The sequence below is a fragment of the Alosa pseudoharengus genome, unplaced genomic scaffold (genome assembly GCF_046254945.1).
Source record: "Alosa pseudoharengus isolate Yale_2024_CS ecotype anadromous, Long Island Sound unplaced genomic scaffold, YU_APseudo_1.1 YU_APseudo_1.1_scf_19, whole genome shotgun sequence".
In the NCBI taxonomy this organism is placed as follows: Eukaryota; Metazoa; Chordata; class Actinopteri; order Clupeiformes; family Clupeidae; genus Alosa; species Alosa pseudoharengus.
In genome coordinates this window covers 10,758,311-10,785,149 of record NW_027468657.1, presented here as the reverse complement: position 1 = coordinate 10,785,149, position 26,839 = coordinate 10,758,311, and the positions used below count along the sequence as shown (strand labels likewise).

The window sequence follows — 26,839 nt, the reverse complement described above, 5'->3', positions numbered from 1 at the left end:
GGATGGGCGTTCTAGAATCTCCGGTACTAGGTCCTAGAGTAGGGTGGGGCCAGAGGGCTAGTCCGACTGCGATCATCAAACAGATCTTTGTTATCTCACTGCCTTCCAAAATGCCACTGCCTTCCGCATCTGGAGGTGAGTTAAAAAACATTCACACATCAATGAGGATACAGGAGGACAGCTAATTATCTGAGTTAACATTGGTCAGGTCTAATGGCTCTTATTAGACACTCTCTGGTAACTGTTAGTTAGTGCTAACTAACAGGCTAAGCTTTCTGGTGACAATATTTATTTCATGACTAGATAGTCCACACACTATGTCTTTAGATATTACTCGTTTAGTGGCTGGGTTAAACATACACAATCATTATTAAATTACTTTAGACTATTACTTAGGTTGATCATGCTAACGTTAAACCAAAGATTATAGAGTGCTCTGCTCTAATATCTTTGCGTTAAACTACTAATGTAACGTTAGCTATAAATGTGTTCTAATGTTAGCAACTAACGTTGCTTAGCTACAATCTAAAGTTGCTAGTGTCATAGAAACCTAATCAGGTTCAAGTTTAATTGTATTATTATGTCCCTGCAAATGTAAAAACACACAACACATTTGAGACATATAATAACAGAACACACAATAGTTGATAACATGTAAACTTGTATCAAAAACGTGTTAACCCATAGCTGTCTGGTGCATTGCACAACCTAATGAATTCATTGAAACAATAGCACCGATATACCAAGAGGTGTCTACCAAAATGAGATCACTTTGTCTTTGGATATTCTTTTAGCCATGGAAAACGACCCACTGGTGTTCGTCACAAATATAAAGGTCTTGGGTGCAAAGACCAGAAACAGGGATTTTCTGTTCTGGCTGGGTGAATTACTTAAAATGAACTGGCTGAAGGAAAATAATCCTGAGGTGACGGTCATGAAAAATACTATAAGTATATTTTACTTCCCACTGCATCATGTACATAGAAATGCTAATAATAGCCTAGTGACTGTTTTAATTGTCTTTCAGGTCAAGGGTGACATTATCCCTAAACTGATCATAGCCTTTGCTTGCGAATGTGTAGAAATCAATGACTTCGTAAGCTTGCAGGAACTTCTAGAGAGGGTAAGAATGTTTTTTTATATTTGTGCATGGGTACATTTTCACCCTCTGTCATTTACTGTTGATAGTCATTACAGTGCATACATTTAATGCTCCCAGGTGGACATTGACACTGCAGGCTATGATGGCTCCTCACCTATTCACAGGGCCTGTGAAAAGGGAAACGTCGGGATGTTGAAGTACCTCCTTTCCAAAGGAGCGTCCTGCAATCTCAGTGACCGCAATGGAAATACCCCGATGACCCTTGCCATCAAAAAAAGGTTAATCAGGGTGTGCAGCTGTGTATTAATATTGATGATGTAATAGATAGATGGAACAGACAGACATGATGATGCATGGTTTTCAACAAAAAAAAAGTTACATGGATGGGTGACTGCCTTCCTCAGTCTGAGAATTTTGATAACAGTACTATAATTATTGAAACAAGGAGTATCAGCATGTTGTTGACATAGCCAGAAACCCTTTCCTGTAAAGGTGATGGTGATGGTGAAGTGGTTAAGTGCAGTAGCCTGAAAGTTGTGGGTTCAATTCCTGGCATCCATTGTGCCCTTGAGCAGGTAATTTAACACCAAGTTTATCTGGGAACAATGTAATCCCTTGTAATACAGTTGATGTAAGTTACTTTGGACAACAGTGTCTGCTAAATTGATGATAAATGTCTTTTTTTTGTCTCAGGAACCTTGATACTGTGATGCAGTTGCAGATGTTTGGGGGATCTATATACTTGGACTCTGTAAGGATCGGCATGGAGCTTAACAAGTCAGTACTCCTTGAGCTTAACAAGTCATTATGCTAACATGCCGTATGCACCAGAGACTCACTTTAATTTCAAGGGTATTGTTCTGGAAATATCTGTTAAAAAAATAGACACAATTGTCTGAGAGTGTTTTCACCGGAGTATACCGGAGCAAGCTCTGTAGTGGTTGATCAACAAAAAATACTGTCTCCACGGCTTATTTGATTGTGTTTTAATGCAGAAAAACACCCTTGGGTCAATTTTCGCTGGAATTACACTTTAACCTTATTACCTGTCAAATGTCCCTCCTTGTGATTTCTTTAGCTTTATAGAACTTTTGCAGCCTTTTGTTGGTCCCATCCCAACTGTTTTGTAATGTTTAGTTGGCATCAAATTCAAAACGAGTCTATTTTTTTTTTTTTAAATAGTATAATTACTTAGTTTCAACATTTGCTATGTAATCTATGTCCTTTTTGCTATTAAATATACGGTAGGTTTACAAGAATTGCAGATTATCACATTCTGTTTTTATTTACACAGCATCCAAACTTTTTTGAAAATGAGGTTTAGAATGGAAATGAGAATTAAAATGAGATTTAGAATGTAAAGCTGTTGACCATGTTGAAAAAGGAGAGTTCGGTGCATGACCACAAAGTTACCATGAACCAGAAACCCACTTTTTCCCTCCTTAATATGCAATCTTGGACTTTGATAAGAGATATATCCATGGTGTCCATCCTACATAATCTGTGCTGTAGCTGAGGAAAACAACAATCAGAGGGCACCTACCTCTTAAAAAAACGAATCTGAAGAAATACAGCCTGCGACGCAAACCATCCCTCTGATCACCGTTCCCCTCCACGTTACATTACCACACCATCTCTCTGAGCACAGCCCCCCTCCACACCATCTCTCTGAACACAGCCCCCCTCCACGTTACCTTACCACTCCGGGTTGGAGATGCAGGTAGAAGTTGCTGGAGCCTGTTGTGAGTGGTCTTTGACTGCAAGGCAGCCAATCAGTGCAAAGCACACTTAATTATTCATGTGAGTGCCAGAGAAGCATGAGGAGTGCTAGATATCTGCTAAAATGAGCCATTTTATTCCCCAGTCTAATTATAGGATTGTAAATCATGTTGGTTTATGCTTTACAACATTAGGAAGATCAGACCTTATCAGAAACAAGATTCCACACAACTTCTTGTTCAGACCATGGTCATCTCGAAGCTGGACTATTGTAATTCACTATTAGGTGGCTTACCCGCTTGTGTAATAAGATCATTACAGCTGATTCAGAATGCTGGAGCACGCCTAGTCTTCAATCAGCCAATGAGGACACATCTAACTCCTCTCCTAGTTACTCTCCATTGGCTCCCTATAGTAGCCAGAATGAAATTTAAATCTTTCACTTTGGCCTATAGGACACTGACTGGATCTGCTCCTAGTTATTTTAATTCAATGATCAAGACATGCATCCCCAACTGCCCACTGCGGTTCTGATGAGCGTCTGTTGTGTCGACCAGTCATAAACACTAGGTCTAATTCAAGTCTCTTTTCCTCAGTGGTTCCATGTTGGTGGAATGAGTTGCCCAGTGTTCTCCGTTCCTGTGGTAGTTTTGAGTTGTTTAAGAGGGGTCTAAAGACATTCCTGTTCAACATGCACTTAGTTCTTTAAGCGCTTCTTATGCATTATGGTTTGTATAATATTGTTTTATTTCCATTAAGCTATTGATTAATTTGACATTGTTTATTATTGATATTCTCCTTAATGTAGTCTTACCATGGCATTTTTACATTATTGATTGAATGGACATTATTGTTTATTATTGCTTTTCCCCTCATTTTCATTGCTTATTTTATTAGGCTATTGATTGAATTGACATTGTTGTTTATTATTGCTATTCTCCTTATTAGTTTGACTAACATTCTAATCTGTTCAATTTTAAACATATGTTGTTTTTGTATTTGTGTGTCGCTTTGGACAAAGGCGTCTGCCAAATCCCATAACCATAACCATAAATGGGCTTGTGAAATAGCATCTGAGCATGTTTTTGACAGTCCAAAGCTGCATATCTTCTATGTTATCATCAGAGAACAGGATAAAATACTCCATTCATCCATTCTGTGTTATCTTTAAATTATTCCATTTGCTGCTGTTTTTCTTTGCACTGCTGTCTGTATACTGTTTGTTCTATTGTCCTTGTGTTACGGTGTAATTGATCACTTGTGTTACAGCTTGTTATGGTGTCTGGTGCATGAAATGCATAGGCCATTGAATGATCATCACTGAGTATGATAATGTGCAATATAAATCATCTTAATTTCAACTCAATGCTGTTCCCACAGGGCTGTTCTCGACAGGGACTATTTGATGCTGAAGACCTGGCACCGTGCCGGCGTGGATATGGACCAGGCTGATTATAACGGGAGGACGGCCATGCACACAGCAGTCCGGAACAGGGACCCAGGCATGGTGTCCAAACTGCTGGAGTATGGAGCTTCCCCTCTGGTATGTCATGTGATAGATACACACCTGAAGCAGAGACTTTCTAATGAGGAGACACAGCACTCAAAAAATCCTCCATAGAAATGCATGGAGTTAGTTTGTAATGCCAATATGGCCGTTGTCTACACATATCCCACCCCTTCCTCGGCAAAACGTTGACATGTGAATACATTGAGCCAATCATGTGGTGTGATGTGAATACATTGAGCCAATCATATGGTGTGTTGTGAAGACATCATGCCAATCATGTGTTGCGAACTCACCGCTGGAGCAAAATTGGTGTCATGAAGCCTTGCGCACGCGCATTTCTGCTGAATAGGATGCCCGATGAGTGCCCAAAAAGCGTTGCAATATGGCCACTGAGAAGGGACTTGCCTAAAAGGACTTTGCCTGAAGATTGAATTGGAGCTTAGTCTCAACACACTCATACATTTGCTCTCCTCCTGCATTTGCTTTTTGGGGGAACAACACATATAGTATATAAGTATAGTATATATACTTTTTTGATCCTGTGAGGGAAATTTGGTCTCTGCATTTATCCCAATCCGTGAATTAGTGAAACACACTCAGCACACAGTGAACACACAGTGAGGTGAAGCACACACTAATCCCGGCGCAGTGAGCTGCCTGCAACAACAGCGGCGCTCGGGGAGCAGTGAGGGGTTAGGTGCCTTGCTCAAGGGCACTTCAGCCGTCGGGGTTCGAACCGGCAACCCTTTCGGTTACAAGTCCGAAGCGCTAACCAGTAGGCCACGGCTGCCCCAAATCTTGGCATCAATAAATGCTTCAGTTTAGGGAAGTTACCTGGGAGGTGTTGCTGTTGTGGACTGTGAAAAGTATTTTAAATAAAGTTTAGGAAAAATGCATCTATTTATTGCTATTCTATTTATGCTATTAAGCTGGAAATTGTGTATTAGGCAGAATTCGCTTGACCAAACTAGTGTATGGTTGTCCAGTTGAATAACAAAATTAGGAGTTTGTTCTGTTTAGGCTAGCAATCAGGCAGCAGTGGAGAGCAGTAAACTAATGGCCACCTTACACCAAACAAATTTGCCAAGATTTGGGAAAGATTCTTTTGAGTAAAGCTTGAATGGGAGGCATTAGTTAAAAGACTACAATCTTTCAAGAATCTTTCACAAATCTTGTCAAAGTTGTTTAATGTAAGGTGGCCATTAGTTGAAATGCACTCATAATGACAGAGGAAATAAAGACGCAGACAGTAAAGCAAACGGAGCATGGGATTGTTTTGTTTTGTTGAGGTAAAGATTATAAAATGTAATATTTAAAAAAAACAAATGTAAAATGTAGATTATCACAGAGAGAGCAGAGGAAGATATTAACATTGGCCTAAAATATATACCCCTACACTCACAGCTACCTTTTTCCTTCATAGGAGCTTGATGTGTGGGGTTGGACCGCAGTTGATGAGGCAAAGAAACACCATCTAACAGACATCCTGATGCTGTTCCACCCGCTCTTCACTGAAAAGTTTACCAACAGCCACTTATATCAGCTCTACAAGGAAAGCCTGGAAGCTGGGCTGGAATAAATCTCTCATCTTCAGGAGTTTATAACTGATGATTAACACTGCTTGGTTCCGGTTTTCCCCAAAGGAGACGGACACATTTGGCTATTAAGTAAATATGGCAGTCGAAAATATTTGATAATTTTATTGTACGTAATTGTATGTTATTGTATCGTAAATTGTACGATATTAAAAAATCTTTTTTTTCTTCAAAGATCTCAGAAACATGTTTTCACCGCCATATCAATGTGGAAAGAACAGCAGAATAAATACATTAATACAAATGGGTGTTTAAAAGTATTTTGATAGTGCATGTAATGAGAGAGACAAAGATGGGATAGAAAAGTTTTTTTTATTTTTTTTTATTATTAATCGTTTCTTTTTGTTTAGGGATGGGGGGGTGGGTATGTGGGCAGAGGTTGGTTCACATTTCTCTGTTCACCAGGCTTGTAAACCTAGCTGCAATCCAGTGAATCAAGTATGGTGCAATAGTTTAGTAGACGTAGCTGGCTGTGTAGAGGGACTGCGTGGAAGACTGGTCAGCCTGGCCCGAGGGCTTGTACTCGCCCTTTGAGGCTAGTCCGTTAATCTGAAAGGGACACAAAGCCTTTTATTCAGAAACGAAAGCATTTTGAAGGATTTAAAACCCATCATTTCTCATGCATAGCTCTTTTGAAAGGCAGATATTTAGGAAAGGCAAAAGCAGTGTCTATTCTACCAAATTGTGAGCCTACAAGGATGCTGCAAATTAAACTAAAATGGCTGTACTACAGGAGATTATATGTTCATTGGCCTCCCAATTTAAAGACCATCTCCAGTGAAAATTGGACTTAAGGGGTCATAACCTGTTCAAGTCCACCTTTTAAATGGTGGATAAAGTACAAAGTCTAAAATCTAATTAAAGATAATTGAATAATGAGACAAAACAATATTTATCATTTTAGCACCATGAGCAAGATCTTAAGCACAAACATTGGTGGGTTCGCTCAGTGCTCCCACACGTAATAGCTTATACACACAAGACACTGTTCATTAAGTGACTTGTTTCCATTCAAGCCTGTGGTCATTTCTTTGCTGTTCCTGCGAGCTTACCTTGGCGCGGGAGGTGAAGGCATCCTGTGCGGCCTGCTTGTTTGCAGCCTGGCCCTTCCAGGCTGCGAGGGCGGAGGCCTGGAGGGCACGGCCGTAGGAGAAGGTCAGCTTCCAGGGCCGGTGCAGGGGCACCTGGTTGATGGCGCTCAGGTGGACGGAGGCCTCCTCCTCGCTCTGGCCTCCTGACAGGAAGCAGATGCCTGCAGAAGACACAAAGAGGGCCCAAATGAGGACGGAACTAAATTACAAAACCACTAATGAAGACGGCTGGAACAAAATGACAAACAAACATCCAATGTCTGGCTTTGTGGACAGGATGGGGGGGGGGGGGGGGGGGGGAGTATTACACATGATCACAACTAGACTCCAACCAAATGTTGAGTGAATCCTCAGATCAGCAGATAAACAATAAATGTGGAGTCCTACTACTTATCAAACTGACAAAGCCATCTTTATGCTGCAGGTAATCAAGGCCGACCAGTGACGGGGGTGATTAATTACACCCATTCTAAAGCTTAAACCTTGCCTGACAATGATGTCTGGTTTTCTATCCTCTGATCGTAGTCATATAACTTGACGTTTAGGGTTCTGATTGGCTTTGCCGTCCAGGAGAATCACCTCATTATATTGCAAGGCAGGTCGTTACAAAAATCAGCAAACCCCTTTATCTCCACTGCCATAAAACTCGCCCCAGCAGGTTAAAGTGCGGTTTAAGGACTGCCATCACCATGCTACCCACCAGGCACAGCAGCAGGAACAGTGCGTCTGAGGGCGGTGACTGTTGCCATGGCAACTTCCTGTGGCGTGAACTTCTTGGGGCAGGAGTGTCCGGGCATGACCATGTTGGGCTTGAGCAGGGTGCCCTCCAGGTACACATGGTGGTCTGACAGGGCCTTGTACACAGCAGCCAGAACCTGAGGAACACGTAGTGAATAAAGTCAAAATACAATCCAGGCTAACAATTAACAAGAATCAGCGCTTAGCTGATCCCATCTTAACCAATTTTTTGGCCTCTTAACATTTCCTCAACAGTACAATTTTTATCCTTACCATCCATGCAAACAATTGATAATGTAATCAGTACTAAGTTGATCGTATCTTCCCATCCCATTTACTGGCTCATTACAATTTTATCAGTGGTTAATCAGTAATCATCTCCTGCAAGGGCAAGCTTACCTTCTCTGTGACATACTGGCACCTCTGCAGATCGTGGTCACCGTCAGGCAGGATCTCTGGCTCCACAATGGGCACAAGACCGTTCTGAAAGGAGCAAAAAAAAAGGTCACCAACATGCACTATGCATCACATAAATCTATTGAGTAACTGAGTAACAGTGACCCAAGACCTACTCACGCTAAATAATAATAATAATAATAATAATAATAATAATAATAATAATAATAATATTTGAATTGATAAGCATTTCATTAAAAACACCTCACTCAGTACTTTAAATATGAATGACAAGTTATGAGGTCAAAAAATTCATGTTGGCAAAAGGAACAAACAAAAAAAACCTAGAGACAGACCTGTTGGCAGATGCTGGCGTATCTGGCGAGGACATTGGCATTCTCAGCGATGGCGAGAGCAGATGGGCAGCCGTTTGAGATCTTGAGTACGCAGCGCCACTTGGCAAAGTCTGCACCATCTTTCTTGTACTGAGCGCAACGCTCACCCAGACCATCAAGTCCTGACGGGGTAAAAAATCCATTTGTATCACGACATGTTGGGTCTAGAAATCATGATTCTGTGTACTGCAAAGAATGCAAGACATGACCGAAAAGGCTCACCTTGTGTGGTTGTCTCGCCGTCTGTCCCGTTCAAACCTGCTGTGCCTTTGTCTACCTGTAGTTATGAACGAAGTTGTGATGTCTAACTAATGTCAAACTAATTAAAGAAAAAACATACAAACAACAAAAAAAGTCAAATAGTGTGTAGCAGTAGGGGTGTCTACCTTGATGCCAACAACGATGCCTTTATCTTTGATGACCTGAGGAAAGAGGACACCCTTGTCAGACTTCTGGTACAACGTTTCATGGAAGAAGATGACCCCACCCACACACTGAGAGATTGATGGGTCAACGGAGAAGAGGAGGTCACGGAAGTAGCGTCGGTTCTCCTCTGTGTTCTCCACATTGATCTTCTGAAGACGCTTGCCCATGGTACCTAGGACAATAATACAAATTTTAAAAAAAGTGAGTGGACCAAGAGATTACAGCATTAGCACAACTGTGATAACACAAATACAATTGCCCAACAGAAATAAGCAAGGACCACTAAAATGTAAATTAGGTAATGGCAAACACCCAAGAGGCCCAATAGCTGGTCGATGCCCTTACCTGTGGACTCATCAGCAGCAAGGATGCCCTTTCCAGGAGCTACAATCCGCTGAGCAATGGAAGCCAGCTCCTGCTTTTGCTCCGGAGAGAGGGATGGGTACTGATGAGTCATCCTGTGGAAGACATGGAGCAGTCAGTGATCAACACTGGAAATCCAATCTCACCTGCATGCATGCCCAAACGCCTATAGATCTGCATTGTGTCTAGTAGTCATTCACGTTGACCTCTGCCCTACACGCCCCGCCCCCCTCTTCTCTGCAGTTTGTAAATATTTGGCTTGTCTCTTCAGTTGAACTTTAATCCATTGGCTGATAATTTGTCGCTACCCTCTCAGTAAATGACACCACAGTTTAGAGAGGGCGCTCAAGACTGAAGGCCAATTGCACAGCGCCTTATCGTCCATGCAAGAGGCATAATATATATCCAAGCCTAACAAAGAATGATAAGAGTGTACGCGTCGCGAATCCTGATAATGCAATATGGCAGGTAGTTGTTGCACGAGAGGCCTACGCCCACGGAGATGCAATTCAATACTCGAAAAAAACTTCTCTATCTGGCTTCAGGTTATATGCTACTCAAAGAACAAGCTCACAAGGAAGTATTTCACAAGGAAAACGAAATTCATATAAAAACCTGGAGCCATTCAGTCAGCTAAATAAGTTTATATTCCAATTAAGCATTTTGTAAGTATTAGATGCACGACTGTTTTCACAAATTTCTTAAGACAACCTCATGCAAAATCCAATATAAAACCTCTCGCATATCAGTTAACGTGGGAATTCTCAGCACGAGTTAGCCAAGTTAGCCACGGGCTTTCCAGTTATGAATCTTGCTGCATACATCCATATATCGAATTTCACATGAGATTGATAGATTAAGAGCAAACCATCAACGCACAAAAACAACTTTCTTTCAACAAGACAACACATGATAGGAAGAAGCCCTTACTTGAGTTTCGGTGGAAAAGGAGTACCTTTGACCAAAGTTACTGAACAGGTAGGTGTCTTCCCCTACTTGCCACAATTAACCGACTGGGACTGAGCGAGTGATAGTGCGACGTATTTATATGCATCCCACCGGATGGCGACAACAAGGAATGATGTGGCACGGGCGTGCGCCAGGTCCAGTAATATGATTGGATACCAGAGCGAAACGAGGGGTGTGATATCCATCACGCCCGAGTTTGTGTGAACTTTGTATCTTGTCCAAAATATTTTATTTTGACCCCAAACATCCCTACCGATGGAAACAGAGAACACACTGTATTCATATCAGCATGTGTTTTGTGGTACAATGATGCAGATAATGTGGTCAAAACTTATCAAGCGAGTTCATCTGGTCACCACAGATATTTCCCTCAAGGCTATTCTATGCTAAAAGGACTAAAACATGTCAATTTATGGAATTGACAGGTTGTTAAACATAATTATTTCAGAGCCTTTGTGGTGCTATAGACCCATAGCTTACTTTTACATCCTCATTGCCCCCACCCCCCAGATTGAAAAGAGTTGGTAAAATATCATATTACAGATGTTCTGCAAAAAGAAGTTGATTTCTAACCAGTGTGTTCATTCCTGAATTGCTTCTTTGTGGTCTTCTGCATGCATGTATGCCATTTTACAGTAAGATACATTTATTGTGTCATGTGATTTATCATCTTCGAAGTGAATAGGACCTACATTTGTACTTGATATGAGATTTACATGATCATATCTGGTCTCTGATGGTTTAACCTGTTAAATGCCTTTTTTCTCTCCTTGCCTTCCTGTTCCTCATGGGGTTAGGCCCATGGATTAGGCCTCAGTGCCAATACTTTTTTAGCCTATGATGCAATATTAAAACACATCAAATTAAAATTACTTTATTTTCCTAATTATGGAAAAAGCTTTTGCAGCAAATGCTTAACTTTAAATCCCTAATTAAATGCAGAAGAACAAAGCTAGTCCAAAGGAATATACTGTACAGACACAAAATACCCTTGCACAAATCCTAAAAGATTAGCCTACATCATGCATCTGCTAAAGATGTCAAGAAGACAAAGGATTGATTTGGACTAACAATAGTGGGGATGGCACATCAATAAGTTCTACAAACACAATGCTCAATCAAATGCACAGTCAAAATGTGATGAGGCAAGAGGACTCTGGCACTGACGCACATGATATTTGCTGCAACGCACAAAAGAAGAGCTTACTTAAGATGCACCTTGAGCTAGAGGGCAACGGTCTCTCTCACAAATGGGACCACAGTCCATAGCCAGAGGTCCTACTCTCACGCAGTGAGCACAAGGCTTAGGTCTGGAAAGGCCTGACCGACTAAACCTAGCCTGTCAACATCTGAAGCTGAGCCACCTTCCTTGTCTTTCAGGTTTAACTTAAACTAGATTGTTGCGCTTATCTACACTGCCTGCAGAACTGGTGATCATTCGTAGACAGTCCTGAGAAAAACAGCAAGGGAGCATAAACCCAACATATTTAAATGACTTTAATCCAGTGACCCTGTTTACTGTAGATCAGTATGTGGACAAGACAGACACTATGCAGCCTGTTGTCTTTTTACCTTATCATTAATGCATCAGAGGGATATTATACTCCGGTGTCTTTTTTGCATTTATCACCATTGTCTGACCTTGTATGTTAGGCCAGAGGTTCCCAAACTGTTCAGCCCACGACCCCCAAAATAACAGTGCCATGACTTGTGACCCCCACTATCCCTGGAGATGGTAAACGTATACAAACATTGTGTCCAACAGCGCACATACGCACTAATAGGCCTATCGAAATACAAGCATAATACCACAAAAGAACATAACAGCCTAACAACCATAATATTATTTATCATTTCACAACAATAATATAATTTATTCAATAATTTTATTAGAGTATACAAACATATCACATCAGTAGTCTGTAGTAGTAGTAGTTTTCATCTGGTGATGAAAAATGTTAAAACGTCAAAAGACCAATGGTTAGCCTATAGGCCAACTGTTTTTATGTAACTTTATTGTAAGTGGCTTTAGACAAAAGTGTCTGCCAAGAAACAAACATAAACATATATGCATGTATGTTCGTATGAAGGCTATGCACAGTATGTATGTATGTGTACTGTATGTATATATGTAGGTAGATATCTACCTATCTATCTAGGCTATCTATCTACTTATCTATGTGTTTGTTTATTTATTTATTTACTTACCGGCCACCATCTTCTGACCTTGCATGTTAATTAACTGCTTATAGTAAAACCCTATTTTAGCACTAGAGCCGACGTGCTTAAGACGTCCAACATTGTCACCAATTCAATTCAATTCAAGGTAGCTTTATTGGCATGACAAATATTTATTTGCATTGCCAAAGCAGGACATCAAACAATACAATACAGAACATACGATAGATAAGACATTTATACATATAAACGTGTGTGTGTGTGTGTGTGTGTGTGTGTGTGTGCTGAAAATGGTAGGTATTTCATGTGTATAGTGTGTATGGTGTCTAATCACTGTCCCTTGCTCTATGGCATTCAGTGACATATTTAGCAGCAAGAGCTGCTGTCTGTCCTTGCTGTCCAAGTAAGACAGGCAGTACTTCCAGTTCTCCCAGGTTTCGGAACTCCAGGATTAGGTTGGTAAATTTATCGAAGTAGGTATCTCTAATAAGTTCATATTTCTTACATTGAAGAAGAAAGTGCACCTCCGTCTCAACCTCACCTGTCGTACATTGACCACAGACTCTTTGCTCTCTTGGCAACCATGACTTTCTTAGTCTGCCTTTTTCTGTGGCTAGGCTGTGGTCACTGACTCTGTAGCCTATTTGGTCAGGATCTGTCTCTGCTTTATATCTCTGACAGTAGAGAGATATTCTTTTAATTGCCAAACTCAGAGGGCTGATGTCAAAATATGACTTAGAAAAACTCATTCATGCATTTATCTCCAGCAGGGTTGATTACTGCAATGGACTGTTCACAGGCCTTCCTAAAAAGACTATTAAACAGCTTCAGGTGATACAAAATGCAGCAGCTAGGATTCTAACAAAAACTAAAAGAACTGACCACATTACTCCAATTCTTAAGTCCTTGCACTGGCTTCCAGTAAGTCACAGAATTGACTTTAAAGCACTATTGCTTGTTTATAAATCAGTAAATGGAGCAGGACCTAAATACTTGTCAGACATGCTTCAGCAGTACACACCTTCTCGTCCTCTCAGGTCCCAGGTGAAAAACCTGCTAGTAAAACCTACAGTTAGAACTAAACATGGTAAAGCAGCTTTTAGCTGCTATGCGGCTCAGCTGTGGAACCAACTTTCGGATGACATCAAAAAGGCCCCAACTGTAGCCAGTTTTAAATCTAGACTTAAGACCAAACTTTTCTCAGATGCTTTCTGCTAACGGTGCCGAGTAACAAATTCTGAATCTGCCTTGATAATTATTCTACTTTGTCTTTTATTACTTTTTTTACTACTTTTGCCTTTGTTTTGCTTACTAATTATTCTTTATTTTTAAATGATTTTACCTTGTTTTATGTTTCCTTTTTATTATGATCTTTACCTTTTAACTATTCTTTGACTATATTGCCCTTCTATGCTTTTATTTGTTATTATTATTTGGTTTTGTTTATGTAAAGCACATTGAATGACCTCTGTGTATGAAATGCGCTATATAAATAAACTTGACTTGACTTGACTTGACTTAATTCATATTTAGATTTTATGGACCGATAACATTCTAGTTTGTTTTGTTTTTTTGTTTCATTATGCATCTCTCCTGGACAATCTGGACAGGTCTTTGAGAGTACACAGGCTTACAACATGGATGGAACAATGGAACACTTAAAACTTTATCATGAAACCTTCATTTCCATCCTTTACAGTAGGTGGCAGCATTGTAACTAATATTTGGAGGGCTCCCCTGCCTCTAAACCCCAAAAGGAGAGTAAAGGACAAATTCGCATAGCTTCGAGGGACGTCTGGTGGAGAGGTGCTGTCACAACAGGCAAGTACATTGTGTTTTGTTTTGTTTTCAGTTAAAATTAAGTGTACAGTATGTCATTCGGAATAAAGAGAGTTGCTACCATTTTAAACTCGAACAATTCGAAGCATTAGTCATATATTTAGACAGTGGCTTAAATTATTTCATATCACGGACCTAGCTAGCCAGCTTGTTCGCTTCCCTGTGCTTGATGGTTTTAGCTCTGCTATCTATCTGCTAGGTATATTCTGAATGCAGTTAGCCTTGGACCTTACTGGTTAGGTTTGTAGCAATGCTCCCTGTATTTACTTAGCAGCTATATTGTTTACACTCACTTTGGGGCATTGTGGAATCATTTTTAGCTGTACTCCCTCGTGTTTACGTACGATACAGTATATTAAACTCATATGTTGCATCAATGTATAGGCAATGTATGTCGCTCAGTAAATGTCTTAGCCTGTGCTTATCTGTGTTTATGCTGTCTGATTAAAACCTAGCTTTAGCCTGCGTTGCTAGCTAATATTTTGTCCTGAAATAGCTAGCGCGCTAGCCAATTCATTGCGGATAGTTTAATATATTTGGCTAGTTCTTCTTTCAAGAGTTTAATAGTAGTTTCACAATACCGATGTGAAATACGGTCAGAAATATGTTTGTCAAATTCTTGCAGTTGCTCTCTAATAGAGTAATTGAGATGGTTTAGCCCAAGCTAGCAGTGTGTCGATTCAGTTTGTTCTATGACATATGCCTTCTGGGCCTAGCTAGCTGTTTGAGCTAACGTTACATTGAATACATTGGTAGGTTTTTTTTGAGACTTGGGATAAGTTGCCAGCGCCATAAATGGAGAGGTTTCTAAGAACATTGCGCTGTTAACACATGATAACTTGTTAATTAATTTTAAAAGACTTTAGTAGATGGTTATCTAAATGTGTCCAACTATGTGACAGCATGTTTGTTCTGTAATGTTACTTGCAAGCCATGTTCTCTAGTAAACAATGAGTTTCTGTGCGACTAGGAGACTTGTTCAGTCCAGTTGGCAAGGCAGAAATGCACGTCTTGTAGCAACATGACCGCAACACGGGTTAAAAATAATTATAAACACATTATAGCTGGTGTAGTTCCCATAGGCCTACTGAAAATCCCTATGCAAGCAAAATAGAGGTTTGTCAGTGGTCTAGTCAAGTTTTGTTTCCATCATCTTATTGCAAATTTAAGTGAAGGCATTCATAACCACTGTAGCATAAAAAGTAAAGTTGTTTTTCAACCTCTTCAAATCATTTTAAAGTTTTGAGAGTGTCAGACCTTATCTGTTATCATGTTAGTTTACCCAAGTTGAATAAGTGTTGACTACATTGTGTAGCTTATGAATGCAGGGCTTGTATATTTTATAGATAGTGGTTGTCTTATCACGTGTTGTAAATGCCACCTCTGTCATATAGTATGGTGTATGCACCTGTCCCATATTAATGATGCAATTGATGTACACACCCTGTGTTTTAGGTGGATGAGCAGTGTGAATGTGTGGCCTGCCTTAGCGTGATGGAGCAGTGTGCCTGCGTTGAGCGGGAGCTGGAGAAGGTTCTCCACCGCTTCATGACGTACAGCCACCAGTCCGAGGAGCGTCTGGATGAGTTGCTGAGGAATGTCTGCGAGCTGCGCAGTCAGCTGGTCGCCTTCGGTAAGGCCTTGATGTTAATGGACAGAGATACCGCGAGAAGAAAGACTTGAACTTGGCTATGCAATGATGTACAGCCAGTGTTTCATCTGGTAGAGGGGAAACTTGAGTTGGAAAAATATATATATTTCCACCCTCAAAATAATGTTCTATGTCTTGAAATAAGTTCATACTTATTATATAATAAGAATAACATTCAATAAGAATATGGATTGTGAGCCTGTATTATACTTGTAAAGTTTACCTGTTGTGATTTAACTGATTTGATCTTTCAGGTGTGCAAGATGCAGACTTGTCCGTCTTTTCTCAAACAATGACCCAATGCTGCAAGGAAATCAAAGAGACAGTGCAGATGCTGGCGTCTAAACACAAGGACATACATGGCAGTGTGTCCAAAGTGGGCAAGGCTATTGATAGGGTGAGTATTTATTTGTTTAATTTTTTTTCTGGGTGGCGGGGGGTGGGGGGACAAGGACAAGGTGTATAACTACACCTCAGATGAAATGGCCTTTTCTAGACTGGATGAGGGATAAATAGTATGTACTCTAGGATATTTCTTTCATATTTTAGTTGGGAATTATGGCTTAAAAAGCTTGAAAGGGGGCGAAGGGGTCATAATGTTTGAAATTGCACACATATGGGTAAGCCATGGAACAAGGGATGGACAGTAACATTGTGAAGTAGGAAGCCTTCTATTTGTTGTTTGTTTTGCAGAATTTTGATGCAGAGGTGAGTGCGGTAGTTGCTGAAACCGTGTGGGATACGCCAGAGAGACAGAAGTACCTCAGTGAAACCATTGTAGAACACCTCTATCGACAAGGAATGCTCAACGTCGCTGAAGATTTATGCCAGGTACTGTAGTGCTGCTTAAAATACATTACAAATGGGCACATAAGACAGAACTCATTAGAGCGTTCTCCCAGTAAGAACATGACTTAGAAGTGCTAGCCAAAAGTAGTTTAGGATTGAGCACCTTTTGTACATGTCATACTTTGGAGGAACCTGTTAGTCAGTCCTGGCTATCTTTCAAGTTAAATCTTAACAACCGCTGTCCGCAAATATTGTCTACCTGATCTCAAGGCATTTTCTCTTGTGCCATTTTTGTTATGTTTTGCAGGAGTCTGGTGTGGTTATCGATATGAGTATGAAGCAACCCTTTCTTGAACTGAATCGAATCCTGGAGGCTTTGCGGACGCAGGATCTCCGGCCCGCTCTAGAGTGAGTTCACTTTGCTCTTTTATGTTTAAACTGCAGGCCAGTAGCCTGGTTTTCAGGCTCACGACTTATTTTCTCTTCGTGAAGAGAGTCTGGCCTTTCACGATTGGGGAAACATTTCCAAACCCTAGCACCTCAACGGGCGTAGACTTTGTGGTAACTTTGGTTAGGCTGTACCAGTGATTTCAATCACATTGATCCGGGATGGCTAATGTTACTTCCTACTTTGTCTATCCTTTACAAACTGATAATAAACCGCATCGGCAGTCAGAAAACAATGTATTTAGGCCTACCCTTTCTGTATATAAATTTACACATTCCTCCTACTGCAATGTTTTTTTATGTTTGTAGGCGTTGCTACTTCCGTTTACCACAGCCATTTTCGATTTTGCAACTAACATCAACCCCACTTGTGCCTGATTGGCCAAGAAACGTTAGTCTATTGTAGGTGCCAGACTAGTATCTCAGTGAAATGAAAAGGAGGGGCAGGGAAAAGTGACCTGAGACAGCCTAAGGCCTGGGATATAAATGCTTTTCTACGAAGCGTTTGCGTACACAACCGGCTGCATGAACGAAACCTTGAGGCCACTACATGTGTTCGTGGAGGTCCTCACTTGAGGGCAGAGCACATAATTCAGACCCGGAGTTGTAAATAAAACTGATCTTGCATGCTTGTGTACAGTCACGTATTGCGCCTATACCATCGCCCCTTAACGTCCATGTAAATACTGCATCTCGAGCACACGTTGCATTAATGTTTGAGAATGTGCACGACCCACAGGATGCAAGATGCAGGATAACGTATGGCAGTCATGATGTGTACACTTATGCTTTGTTAAAAGCAAGTATATCCCAGGACAAGTATGTCAGAGCCACGTCTTAGTGAAAACATCGTTGGTGTTTACAGTGCACTGGCATGTTCTGAAGTCGTTGAATTGCTCATTTGACTTGCACTAACTAGGACTCACAGATGAGATTTGATAAGGTCTTTTCCTGTTGCAACTACTTCCCAAATCAGTTTGCTAGCATTTGCTGACATAAACATGGTATTTCATATTTACTTTATGTATGTTTTCCTTGTGTTGCTTCAACCGAGCTGTCACACTATGCTGTCACACGATATCCCAAATCACGGTCTTAGTAAGTGGATATGTTGCGTGGCTTGCTCACTCTTCCTGACTTTCCCCAGGTGGGCCGTGACGAACAGGCAGCGGCTGCTGGACCTCAACAGCACCCTGGAGTTCAAGCTGCACCGCCTGTACTTCATCAGCCTGCTGAACGGCGGCATTGGCAACCAGATGGAGGCTCTGCAGTACGCCCGCCACTTCCAGCCCTTTGCCGCACAGCACCAGAGGGGTGAGTCAGCCCGAGGCCACTGCCCATTGGCTGCACAAGTGTTCCGTCCAAATGGTACATATGGAAATGTTTGTTTATTTATTTATTTATTTATTACATAATCTTGGTGTGAAAGTTTGGATGCATCTGCATTACTTAGGAGATGGTTGTCTGTTTTTGCTGTTTTTGAATAACGATATAGCTAGGCTCTTTGAGAGAAGGGTCATCCACTTTTTGTCAACCATAAAGTGATGCTCTGTGTGACTGAGAGATCTTGAGAGATCACACTTTGTGTTAAAAGGTCTGTACGAGGCCAGGGCTATGCTACGATGGCTCATCAATGTCCCATAGGTTCTATATGGTGGTGTCTTAATTGGGTTGGTGAAACTATAATAGATTGCATTAATAAAAGCCTGCTAAATGTACTCATACTAGAATCTCTGTAAAAAATCTCCTGTGGTCCCCGTGCAGATATCCAGATCCTGATGGGCAGTCTGGTCTACCTTCGGCACGGCATTGAGAACTCTCCCTACCGGACTTTGCTGGAGACCAACCAGTGGGCCGAGATCTGCAACATCTTCACCAGAGACGCCTGCGCCCTCTTAGGCCTCTCCGTGGAGTCCCCCCTCAGCGTCAGGTGACTCGTCTGGATGTGCTGTCCACCTGTCGCGCTAGTCTGTGCTTAATGGCATGCTCCGTGGACGCTCATGTCTCGGTTAGGTTACCTTATGACTTGTGTGTGGTGTTAATGAGTCATAATCATTAAAATTATGAGTCACAAAGTGCTCATTGGCCTGTGTTGCCATTGCAATAGAAAGAAGTGGAATACCAGCACACACAACCTTTGAAATGACTCACTTGCTTTTCTCCAATGAAGCTCCATTCATGTCTGCTCTCCAGCCTCATTAATGTTGTTACCTCGTGTTACGCTGGCTCCTAACCATGACATAGAAATGAAGCCAGACAACAGGATTAATGTTAACCCAAAAAGTATTTTATTTAAAGTAGTCAAAGATGATGAATGTCTGTAATCAAATGTCTAGGGGAAAGAAAAAGAGTGCCTGTGTCAGTAATAGGAAAGATGGAGGGAGATGTAAAGACATAAAGAGATAGTGTGACAAAGAATATGCCTCAATGGCACCCAGGGCCCAAAATGAAAGATACGCACGCACGCACACACGCACGCACACACACACACACACACACACACACACACACATATATATATACACACACATACATATATACACACACACACATATACATACACAAACACATATACACTCACACTCTTATACACACACACACACACACAGACAGTGCCCCAACAGAGAGAGCGTAGAACCCCTTAAATACCCAGCCACTCCCCTCTACAGGTGTGCACAGTAACTAATTGCCAGTCTGCACTGCCCATGCACTGACTGCACAGAGCCTGATTGAGCCACAGGGGGTCGTAACACCATGAAACATCTATTATAATTATATTATAAGTGTATTACAGGTGTATTATAATCGTGGCCTAATGTAGATGAGTGTCCAGCTCCACGGTAGGGTCCCTGTTGTTTACTTGTGTCACTTTTTGTTGGTCAGAGTGTTGGGAGTGTTCTGTGTGTTGTGATGCGCTGTGCGTGGCGTGGTGTGGCGTGACTGAGGCTAATCCAGCTGCGCTGTGTTTTGTGTTGTAGTTTTGCCTCTGGCTGCATGGCCCTGCCTGTCCTGATGAACATCAAGCAGGTCATCGAGCAGCGGCAGTGCAGTGGGGTGTGGACTCACAAGGACGAACTTCCGGTAACTCCATTCTCTGTTTACCGGCCTGTCGCAATCAAAACTGCTCTTTTGTAGAAATAATAATAATGAAAGAGACACCCAGCAGTGTTTTGTCCCTTACCAAACACATCACATTGCAAACATCATTGGGAACACTATATAGTACTATATAGTAGTTACTATATACACTGCTCAAAAAAATAAAGGGAACACTTGGTCATAGGAGTATAGCATCAAGTCAGTCACACTTGTGGGATATTGATCTGGCCAGTTATGCAACAGAGGTGGTTGTGAATCAGCTTTGATGTCAACGAAATTGACTACAGGTGTACTAGAGGGCCAACTATGAGACGACCCCCAAAACAGGAATGGTTTTACAGGTGGTGGCAACTGGTAATTTTTCCATCTTTATCCTTCTTGACAGATTTTTCACTAGTGTTGCATTTGGATAGTGTCAGTGTTACTACTGGTAGCATAAGCCAGTATCTGGAGCCTACAGAGGTTGCACAGGTAGTCCAACTCCTCCAGAATGGCACACCAATATGTTCCATTGGCAGAAAGATTGCTGTGTCTCCCAGCGTAGTCTCAAGAGCATGGAAGAGATTCCAGGAGACAGGCAGTTGCTCTAGGAGAGCGGGGCAGGGTGGTAGAAGGTCCTTAACCCAGTAGCAGGACCAGTATCTGCTCCTTTATGCAAGGAGGAACAGTAGGAGCCCTGCTAGAGCCCTACAGAATGACCTCCAGCAGGTCACTGGTGTGAATGTCTCTGGCCACACTGTCAGAAACAGACTTCATGAAGGTGGCCTGAGGGCCCGATGGCCTCTAGAGGGACCTGTGCTCACTGCCCAGCACCGTGGAGCTCATTTGACATTTGCCATAGAATACAAAATTGGCAGGTCTGCCACTAGCGCCCTGTGCTTTCCGCAGATGAGAGCAGGTTCACCCTGAGCACATGTGACAGACATGAAAGGGGCTGGAGATGTCATGGAGAACATGATGCTGCCTGCAACATCATTCAGCATGACCGGATTGGTGGTGGCTCAGTGATGGTCTGGGGAGGCATACCCTTGGAGGGATGCTCAGACCTCTGTGGGCAGGACAACGGCACCCTCACTGCTCTTAGGTATCGGGATGAAATATTCTGACCCTGTACTGGTGCAGTGGGCCTTGGGTTTCTCCTGGTGCTCAACGATGGCCACATGTGGCAAGATTGTGCAGGCAATTCCTGGAGGATAAATGAATTCACACCATTGACTGTCCCCCACACTTCCCTGACTTAAATGCAATAAAACACCTCTCGGACATTATGTTTTGGTCCTTCAAACACCCTCCTTTCATTTTGTAACTCATTAACCAGTCCATATCAGCACAGATATCCTGCATTATGTATCTGATGTGTTTTCAAAGTGTTCCTTTAATTTTTTTGAGCAGTGTAGTAGTTACCTATGCACAACAGGGCCATTTTCAGCTTCCGTTTCTAAGTGTGTTACTTCCTCATCACACTTTCTTGTTCATAATCACAGTCTCAGATCGTTTTATCCATCCACACATTCGCAAATTGGACCGTCATCTCGTCATGTCTTCTTTTCTGTCTGTCACCTGAAAATAGGACCTAAGACATATCATGCATAAAGTCTACAGAGCTACATCAGGGCTGTGTGACTCTATACAGTGATTAAACTGTAAGCTAACTTATAGTTGAAGATGTAGTTAAAGGATTTTGTTTTTTGTGGTTGAAAAATGTATAATCAGGCAGTTTTAAACTTGTGTTGTAAACATCATTCATAACCGTTTGTAGCCATAGCCTTTTTGTTTGTAATCATAAAGATGTAAACATCATAACAGTCTGCACTGTAGCTATGTGTGTAGCATGTTTATGGCTGTTCTATAATCCTGTTTGATGTTTGCGTGTGTGTGTGTGTGTGTGTGTGTGTGTGCAGATTGAAATTGACCTCGGTAAGAAGTGTTGGTACCATTCAGTGTTCGCCTGCCCCATCCTGAGGCAGCAGACCTCCGAGAGTAACCCGCCCATGAAGCTCATCTGTGGGCATGTGATCTCCAGAGACGCCCTCAACAAGCTCACCAACGCTGGAAAGTAAGACCTCCATATTTCCCCTTCCTGTAGTTGCCAACCCCACTCATGAACCACTGTTTGGACAGCAGAGAAAAGTCTAGATGATTTTATGTCTGGAGGGGCTTGGGTTTGATGTACACAGACACAGTTATTTCCGAGACTATTTATGGCCTATATATTTAGAGATGCACCGATATGGAATTTTAGGGCCGATAACGATAACCGATATTTATTGGTTTGTTGTGGCCGATACCGATACGATAACCGATAATATTACTCTTGAAAAAAATTTGTGAAAAGTGATTTGGGGAAAGCATTTAATAAGCATAATTTTATTGCAGTAATTTTACCTACGACCAAATGATGGGCAGAACTCATAATAGTCCTCAATAGTACAGCAGTCAACAACATAACAGTAGCCTAGCCCTACAGTATGTGTGGCTCCTTTAAGTGAACCTGACGTCAGTGAATTGCGAGTGAGTGCCTAGAGAGTTTGAATCGTTTTCATTTAGGACTAAACGCTCATAAACGGCTCAGCTTGGAATAAGCTACAGTATAGCGACCAAATCAGTGTTTGTGAGGGAAACTTAGGTTTAGTTTCAACTGCGGGTAACTGAATAAAGCTGCAACTCCTTAGACTGTATCTTATGCTTATGTCCGTCTACTCTGTTGCGCACAACCTGCTGTAGCAGAAATGAAAGGAGTTAGCCCCGAAGGTTTTAATAACTTATTATGATGACCTGTCTGAAACTGAAGCACGAATGGTTAGCATATTTCTAGGTAATAATACTAAGCTAAAGTAATGCAAATATAATACTAAAACACAACTTAGAACTAGGCCTACTTATGTACTCGTCCCACTAACGAGTTTGTTTATTTGTTTCCCCGACCAGTGCGGTAAAGTGCAAACACACCAGCACAAGACGGCTCTAGATAGGGCTGAGCGCCGCTCTGTTAAGGTTAAATGGCGGATCATTCACGAGAGAATTATGAGATGCACAGATTCCCAAATGAACGCATATCCACAGATTTTGTTAGAGTGGTGAAATACATTCACACCGCTGACATTATATTGAGGAAAATGTATAGCCAACCAAGCTCAAGTAGCTCAGTGTAGCCAGACGGACCTTACGTAGGCCTAAATTAGGACTTTAAAAAATATCGGCGCAAATTATCGGCCAAAATTCTGTTATCGGACCGATAATAATATTTTCATTTTTTCACTTATCGGCTAATAATATATCGGCCGCCGATATATCGTGCATCCCTACTATATATGACCCTTCAATTCCTAATGACGTGCTCTACCACTTCTGTAGTTTCTAAGTTCTTAATGGTGCTTGGCATTATAAAGCCAGAGGCGGACAGAGTACACAGCTTCATTACTTGAGTAAAAGTACAGATACCCTTTGCTAAATTTTACTCAAGTACAAAGTAAAGTACTGAAGTACTTGTTTTTAAAAGTACTTGAGTATCAAGAGTACAAGAGTAGCCTACATTTTCTAAATATTGCATTACTACTGCCACAGTGCTTACATTTATGTACAGAAACGTCCTAAATGGAGTTATGAAAAATGTTAATGTTAATACCTTGGAAAATGTAAAATGAATTGGAAGTAAAATCAAGTCATTTTCATCTTTTTACCATGTTGCCAGGGATGGGCAGTATTTCTAATACATGTATTTAAAATATGTATTTCAAATACAAAATACTATTTTGTAATTGAAACATTTGAAGCGAAAACTATCATTAACTTGTTCAGAAAATTGAAATAGTCTGGCGAGATGGGGCCACAGGTTGGCACATTCCCGGGATGGACCTGCTGCGTCTTCATTCATTGTTTCGTCCATGGTTTCATCTCTTATCTAAATCTGACCATGGAGTTGACTTTGGCGAAAAGCTGAAGGTGATTGCTGATAGGCTGTCCCAATCAGTGGCGCCTGCACAATCCAATCACGTTTGAGAGGGAAGCAACAAATTGAGGGTTTCCGAGATTTTTCTTTTTTCCTTTTTTTTAGAAGTAGTAACGGGTACTCACGGTTATGGATAGAAATGTAGTGGAGTAAAGAGTACAGTATTTGTCACTCAAATGTACTTGAGTAAAGTCATGAGTAAAGTACAGATCCCTCAAAATTGTACTCAAGTACTGTACTCAAGTAAATGTACTCCGTTACTGTCCGGCTCTGTATAAAGCACATGAGGGGATAAGACTTCTATTTTCATAATCTCAGATGCAAGTGGTGTTAAGCCTCGAGTCTGATGCACTAAAAGACTCTCTACTTATTCTGGAGACACTCTCAGAGAGTCTCTGTAAATGACTTTTCTGTGAAAGACTTCCTCACTCACGGTGCCCCATAATAATTGGCCCAAGACATTAGAGTGTGCGACCTCTTAATGCCAATGTTATTTGGATGAAATGAGAATAGGCCTTTTCATCATATGCAAGGCAAGATTGGAGTAACGGTCTTGGCTGCCTATGGTTTGGAAAGGGAATGTGAGTGAAGGAGAATGTCCTGTTCACTCACACAGAAGCTGTATTCGGAGGCTGTATTCAGAGGCTGTATTTAGAGGCTGTATTCGGAGGCTGTATTTAGAGGCTGTGTTCTGTGTCTCCATGTCCAACAGGTTGAAGTGTCCCTATTGCCCTATGGAGCAGAACCCGTCAGATGCCAAACAAATCTATTTTTGATGTCCCTACGGAGGGCAAGTGAAGCAAACGGCGAAGACCGGGGGATTGACCAGACGCGTGAGCTGCGCTCCCAGACTCGACGACTGTGCCGCCCCTCCACCCACACCAGCTTTTTTTCTTTCAATCCCTCCCTCCCTTCCTCCCTCCTTCCTGTCCGATGGAAGACCTTCTGTGCGACGGAGGGTCCTCCCACGTCCTTTTTGGAGCAGTCAGGCCACGGCAGAATGGTGTCCTCACCAATTTTACTAGTAGAGCAGAGTGTGTGTGTGTAAGTGTCTCTGGTCCAGAATTGTTTTAATGACAGTTAGAAAATGGATCATTCGTACATACATACATAAGATCATTCATTCACTCACTCATTTGTACACCCTCAATATCTGTCTGGTCTACTTTCGTGTGTGTGTGTGTGTGTGTGTGTGTGTGTGTGTGTGTGTGTGTGTGTGTGTGTGTGTGTGTGTGTGTGTGTGTGTGTGTGTGTGTGTGTGTGTGTGTGTGTGTGTGTGTGTGTGTGTGTGTGTGTGTGTGTGTGTGTGTGTGTGTGTGTGTGTGTGTGTGTGTGTGTGTGTGTGTGTGTGTGTGTGTGTGTGTGTGTGTGTGTGTGTCTTCTCTAACATGGATGGGGGGGGGGCGTGTTTTTTTTTCCTTCTCCTTCCTCTTTCAGGATTTTTAAGTTTTTCTTAGTCTGCAAGACTTTGATTTTTATTTCCCCTATCTGCGTTCTTTGTCTGCTCACTTTTGAGGGGGAATGCGTGCAACTATTCTGAATGCGTGCAACTATTCTTCGGGTGAAAACACAACACGTTTATGCTTGACCGTTGTTTATTTACAGATGATATTTAAACATCATTATAAATATATAATATAAATACATAAAAAGCATAGACATATTTAGAGGCACGTATTAAATGCGGCTTGGGCTTTCTCAGTGATCTGTGCACACACACACACAAAGCATATTGAATAAGGTGAAGGTTAACTCTGTGAATCTTGTCAGTAAAACCTAAGGTGATGTTTAAAGACTGTAGATTTTCTTTTTTCCCTAAATATGGATTACTGATTGTAAACTTTAGAGTGTCTCTCCCGGTAGGTTACTGGGATGGTGGACAAGTGTGCAAGTGAGTGAATGGGGGATTTATAAAAGTGCATATATTCATGTATCGGTGTGAAGACTTACTGATTATTACAGGGCAGGGAATTGACAGATCTTGTGCTTTCTAGGGTTTCTGTTTTTTTTTCCGCCTACTTCCAAGATCCAAGCCATTTTTCTTTGCTCTGTGTATGTATTTAACATATATTTTCTTGAAAGGAAAAAAAACAACAACATAATCTACTGTGAATTGTGCTGAGAGACTAATTTTTCTTTTCCTTTCATGGGTAGTCACATCTTTGTAATATATTCAAAGCGTGAAATAAATAATTGGTCATGCTATGAGATGACCTCACTGACTGACTGACCTGCAGTCGGACTCCTTGTTTTTCGTGTCCATTTTCGGTCACCCCCCTCCCTAACCTTTTCCTCCACCCAACTGGAGGAGAACCACATCTGTCTGTCACAATGAACAAGGTCAATGGACTTGTCACTCTTACATGAGTGACCTTCACTTTAACTTGCACACCCTCCAGATCTGATCATGATGATGAATGTTAGGACGTAACATAAACGAAAAAAGTCAAATTGGTTTCTGTGACCTGTTAGCCGTCGTAACGTTCAGTGAAGTGTCACTGGAGTGTTGTGCTTGGCTCCTCGTCAGTGCGCTCGCATCCAGATACGGTTTGGTTGTGAGTTTGGTGAATTTTTAATTGATCA

General features: G+C 41.5%; 3 protein-coding genes across 4 annotated transcripts; 2 read left to right on the top strand and 1 right to left on the bottom strand.

The window, feature by feature from the left end:
- The first annotated feature begins 68 nt into the window (after nt 1–68).
- Nucleotides 69–6,005, top strand: LOC143133057 (L-asparaginase). Its single transcript, XM_076292855.1, has 7 exons — nt 69–135; nt 795–925; nt 1,028–1,123; nt 1,220–1,380; nt 1,796–1,879; nt 4,202–4,364; nt 5,755–6,005. Exons 1-7 carry the CDS (start codon nt 111–113, stop codon nt 5,908–5,910), a joined length of 816 nt encoding a protein of 271 aa, XP_076148970.1. The 5' UTR covers nt 69–110; the 3' UTR covers nt 5,911–6,005.
- Nucleotides 6,006–6,219: 214 nt separating this feature from the next.
- On the bottom strand, nt 6,220–10,374 carry LOC143132268 (fructose-bisphosphate aldolase B). Its single transcript, XM_076291677.1, has 9 exons — nt 10,266–10,374; nt 9,318–9,430; nt 8,933–9,144; nt 8,769–8,823; nt 8,508–8,668; nt 8,155–8,238; nt 7,718–7,892; nt 6,979–7,178; nt 6,220–6,475 (listed from the first exon to the last, which is right to left on the bottom strand). The coding sequence occupies exons 2-9, from the start codon at nt 9,427–9,429 to the stop codon at nt 6,380–6,382; spliced, it is 1,095 nt and encodes a 364-aa protein (XP_076147792.1). The 5' UTR covers nt 9,430; nt 10,266–10,374; the 3' UTR covers nt 6,220–6,379.
- Nucleotides 10,375–14,228: 3,854 nt separating this feature from the next.
- rmnd5b (required for meiotic nuclear division 5 homolog B) lies at nt 14,229–25,515 on the top strand. 2 transcript variants are annotated; one of them, XM_076291675.1, is made up of 10 exons: nt 14,229–14,303; nt 15,777–15,954; nt 16,227–16,369; nt 16,666–16,803; nt 17,069–17,169; nt 18,356–18,576; nt 18,973–19,138; nt 20,187–20,289; nt 22,209–22,363; nt 24,969–25,515. In XM_076291675.1, the coding sequence occupies exons 2-10, from the start codon at nt 15,816–15,818 to the stop codon at nt 25,030–25,032; spliced, it is 1,230 nt and encodes a 409-aa protein (XP_076147790.1). In that variant the 5' UTR covers nt 14,229–14,303; nt 15,777–15,815; the 3' UTR covers nt 25,033–25,515. The 2 variants fall into 2 exon arrangements, with proteins under 2 accessions (XP_076147790.1, XP_076147791.1); XM_076291676.1 differs by having other exon boundaries at nt 18,356–18,522; nt 24,969–25,513.
- Nucleotides 25,516–26,839: the final 1,324 nt, after the last annotated feature.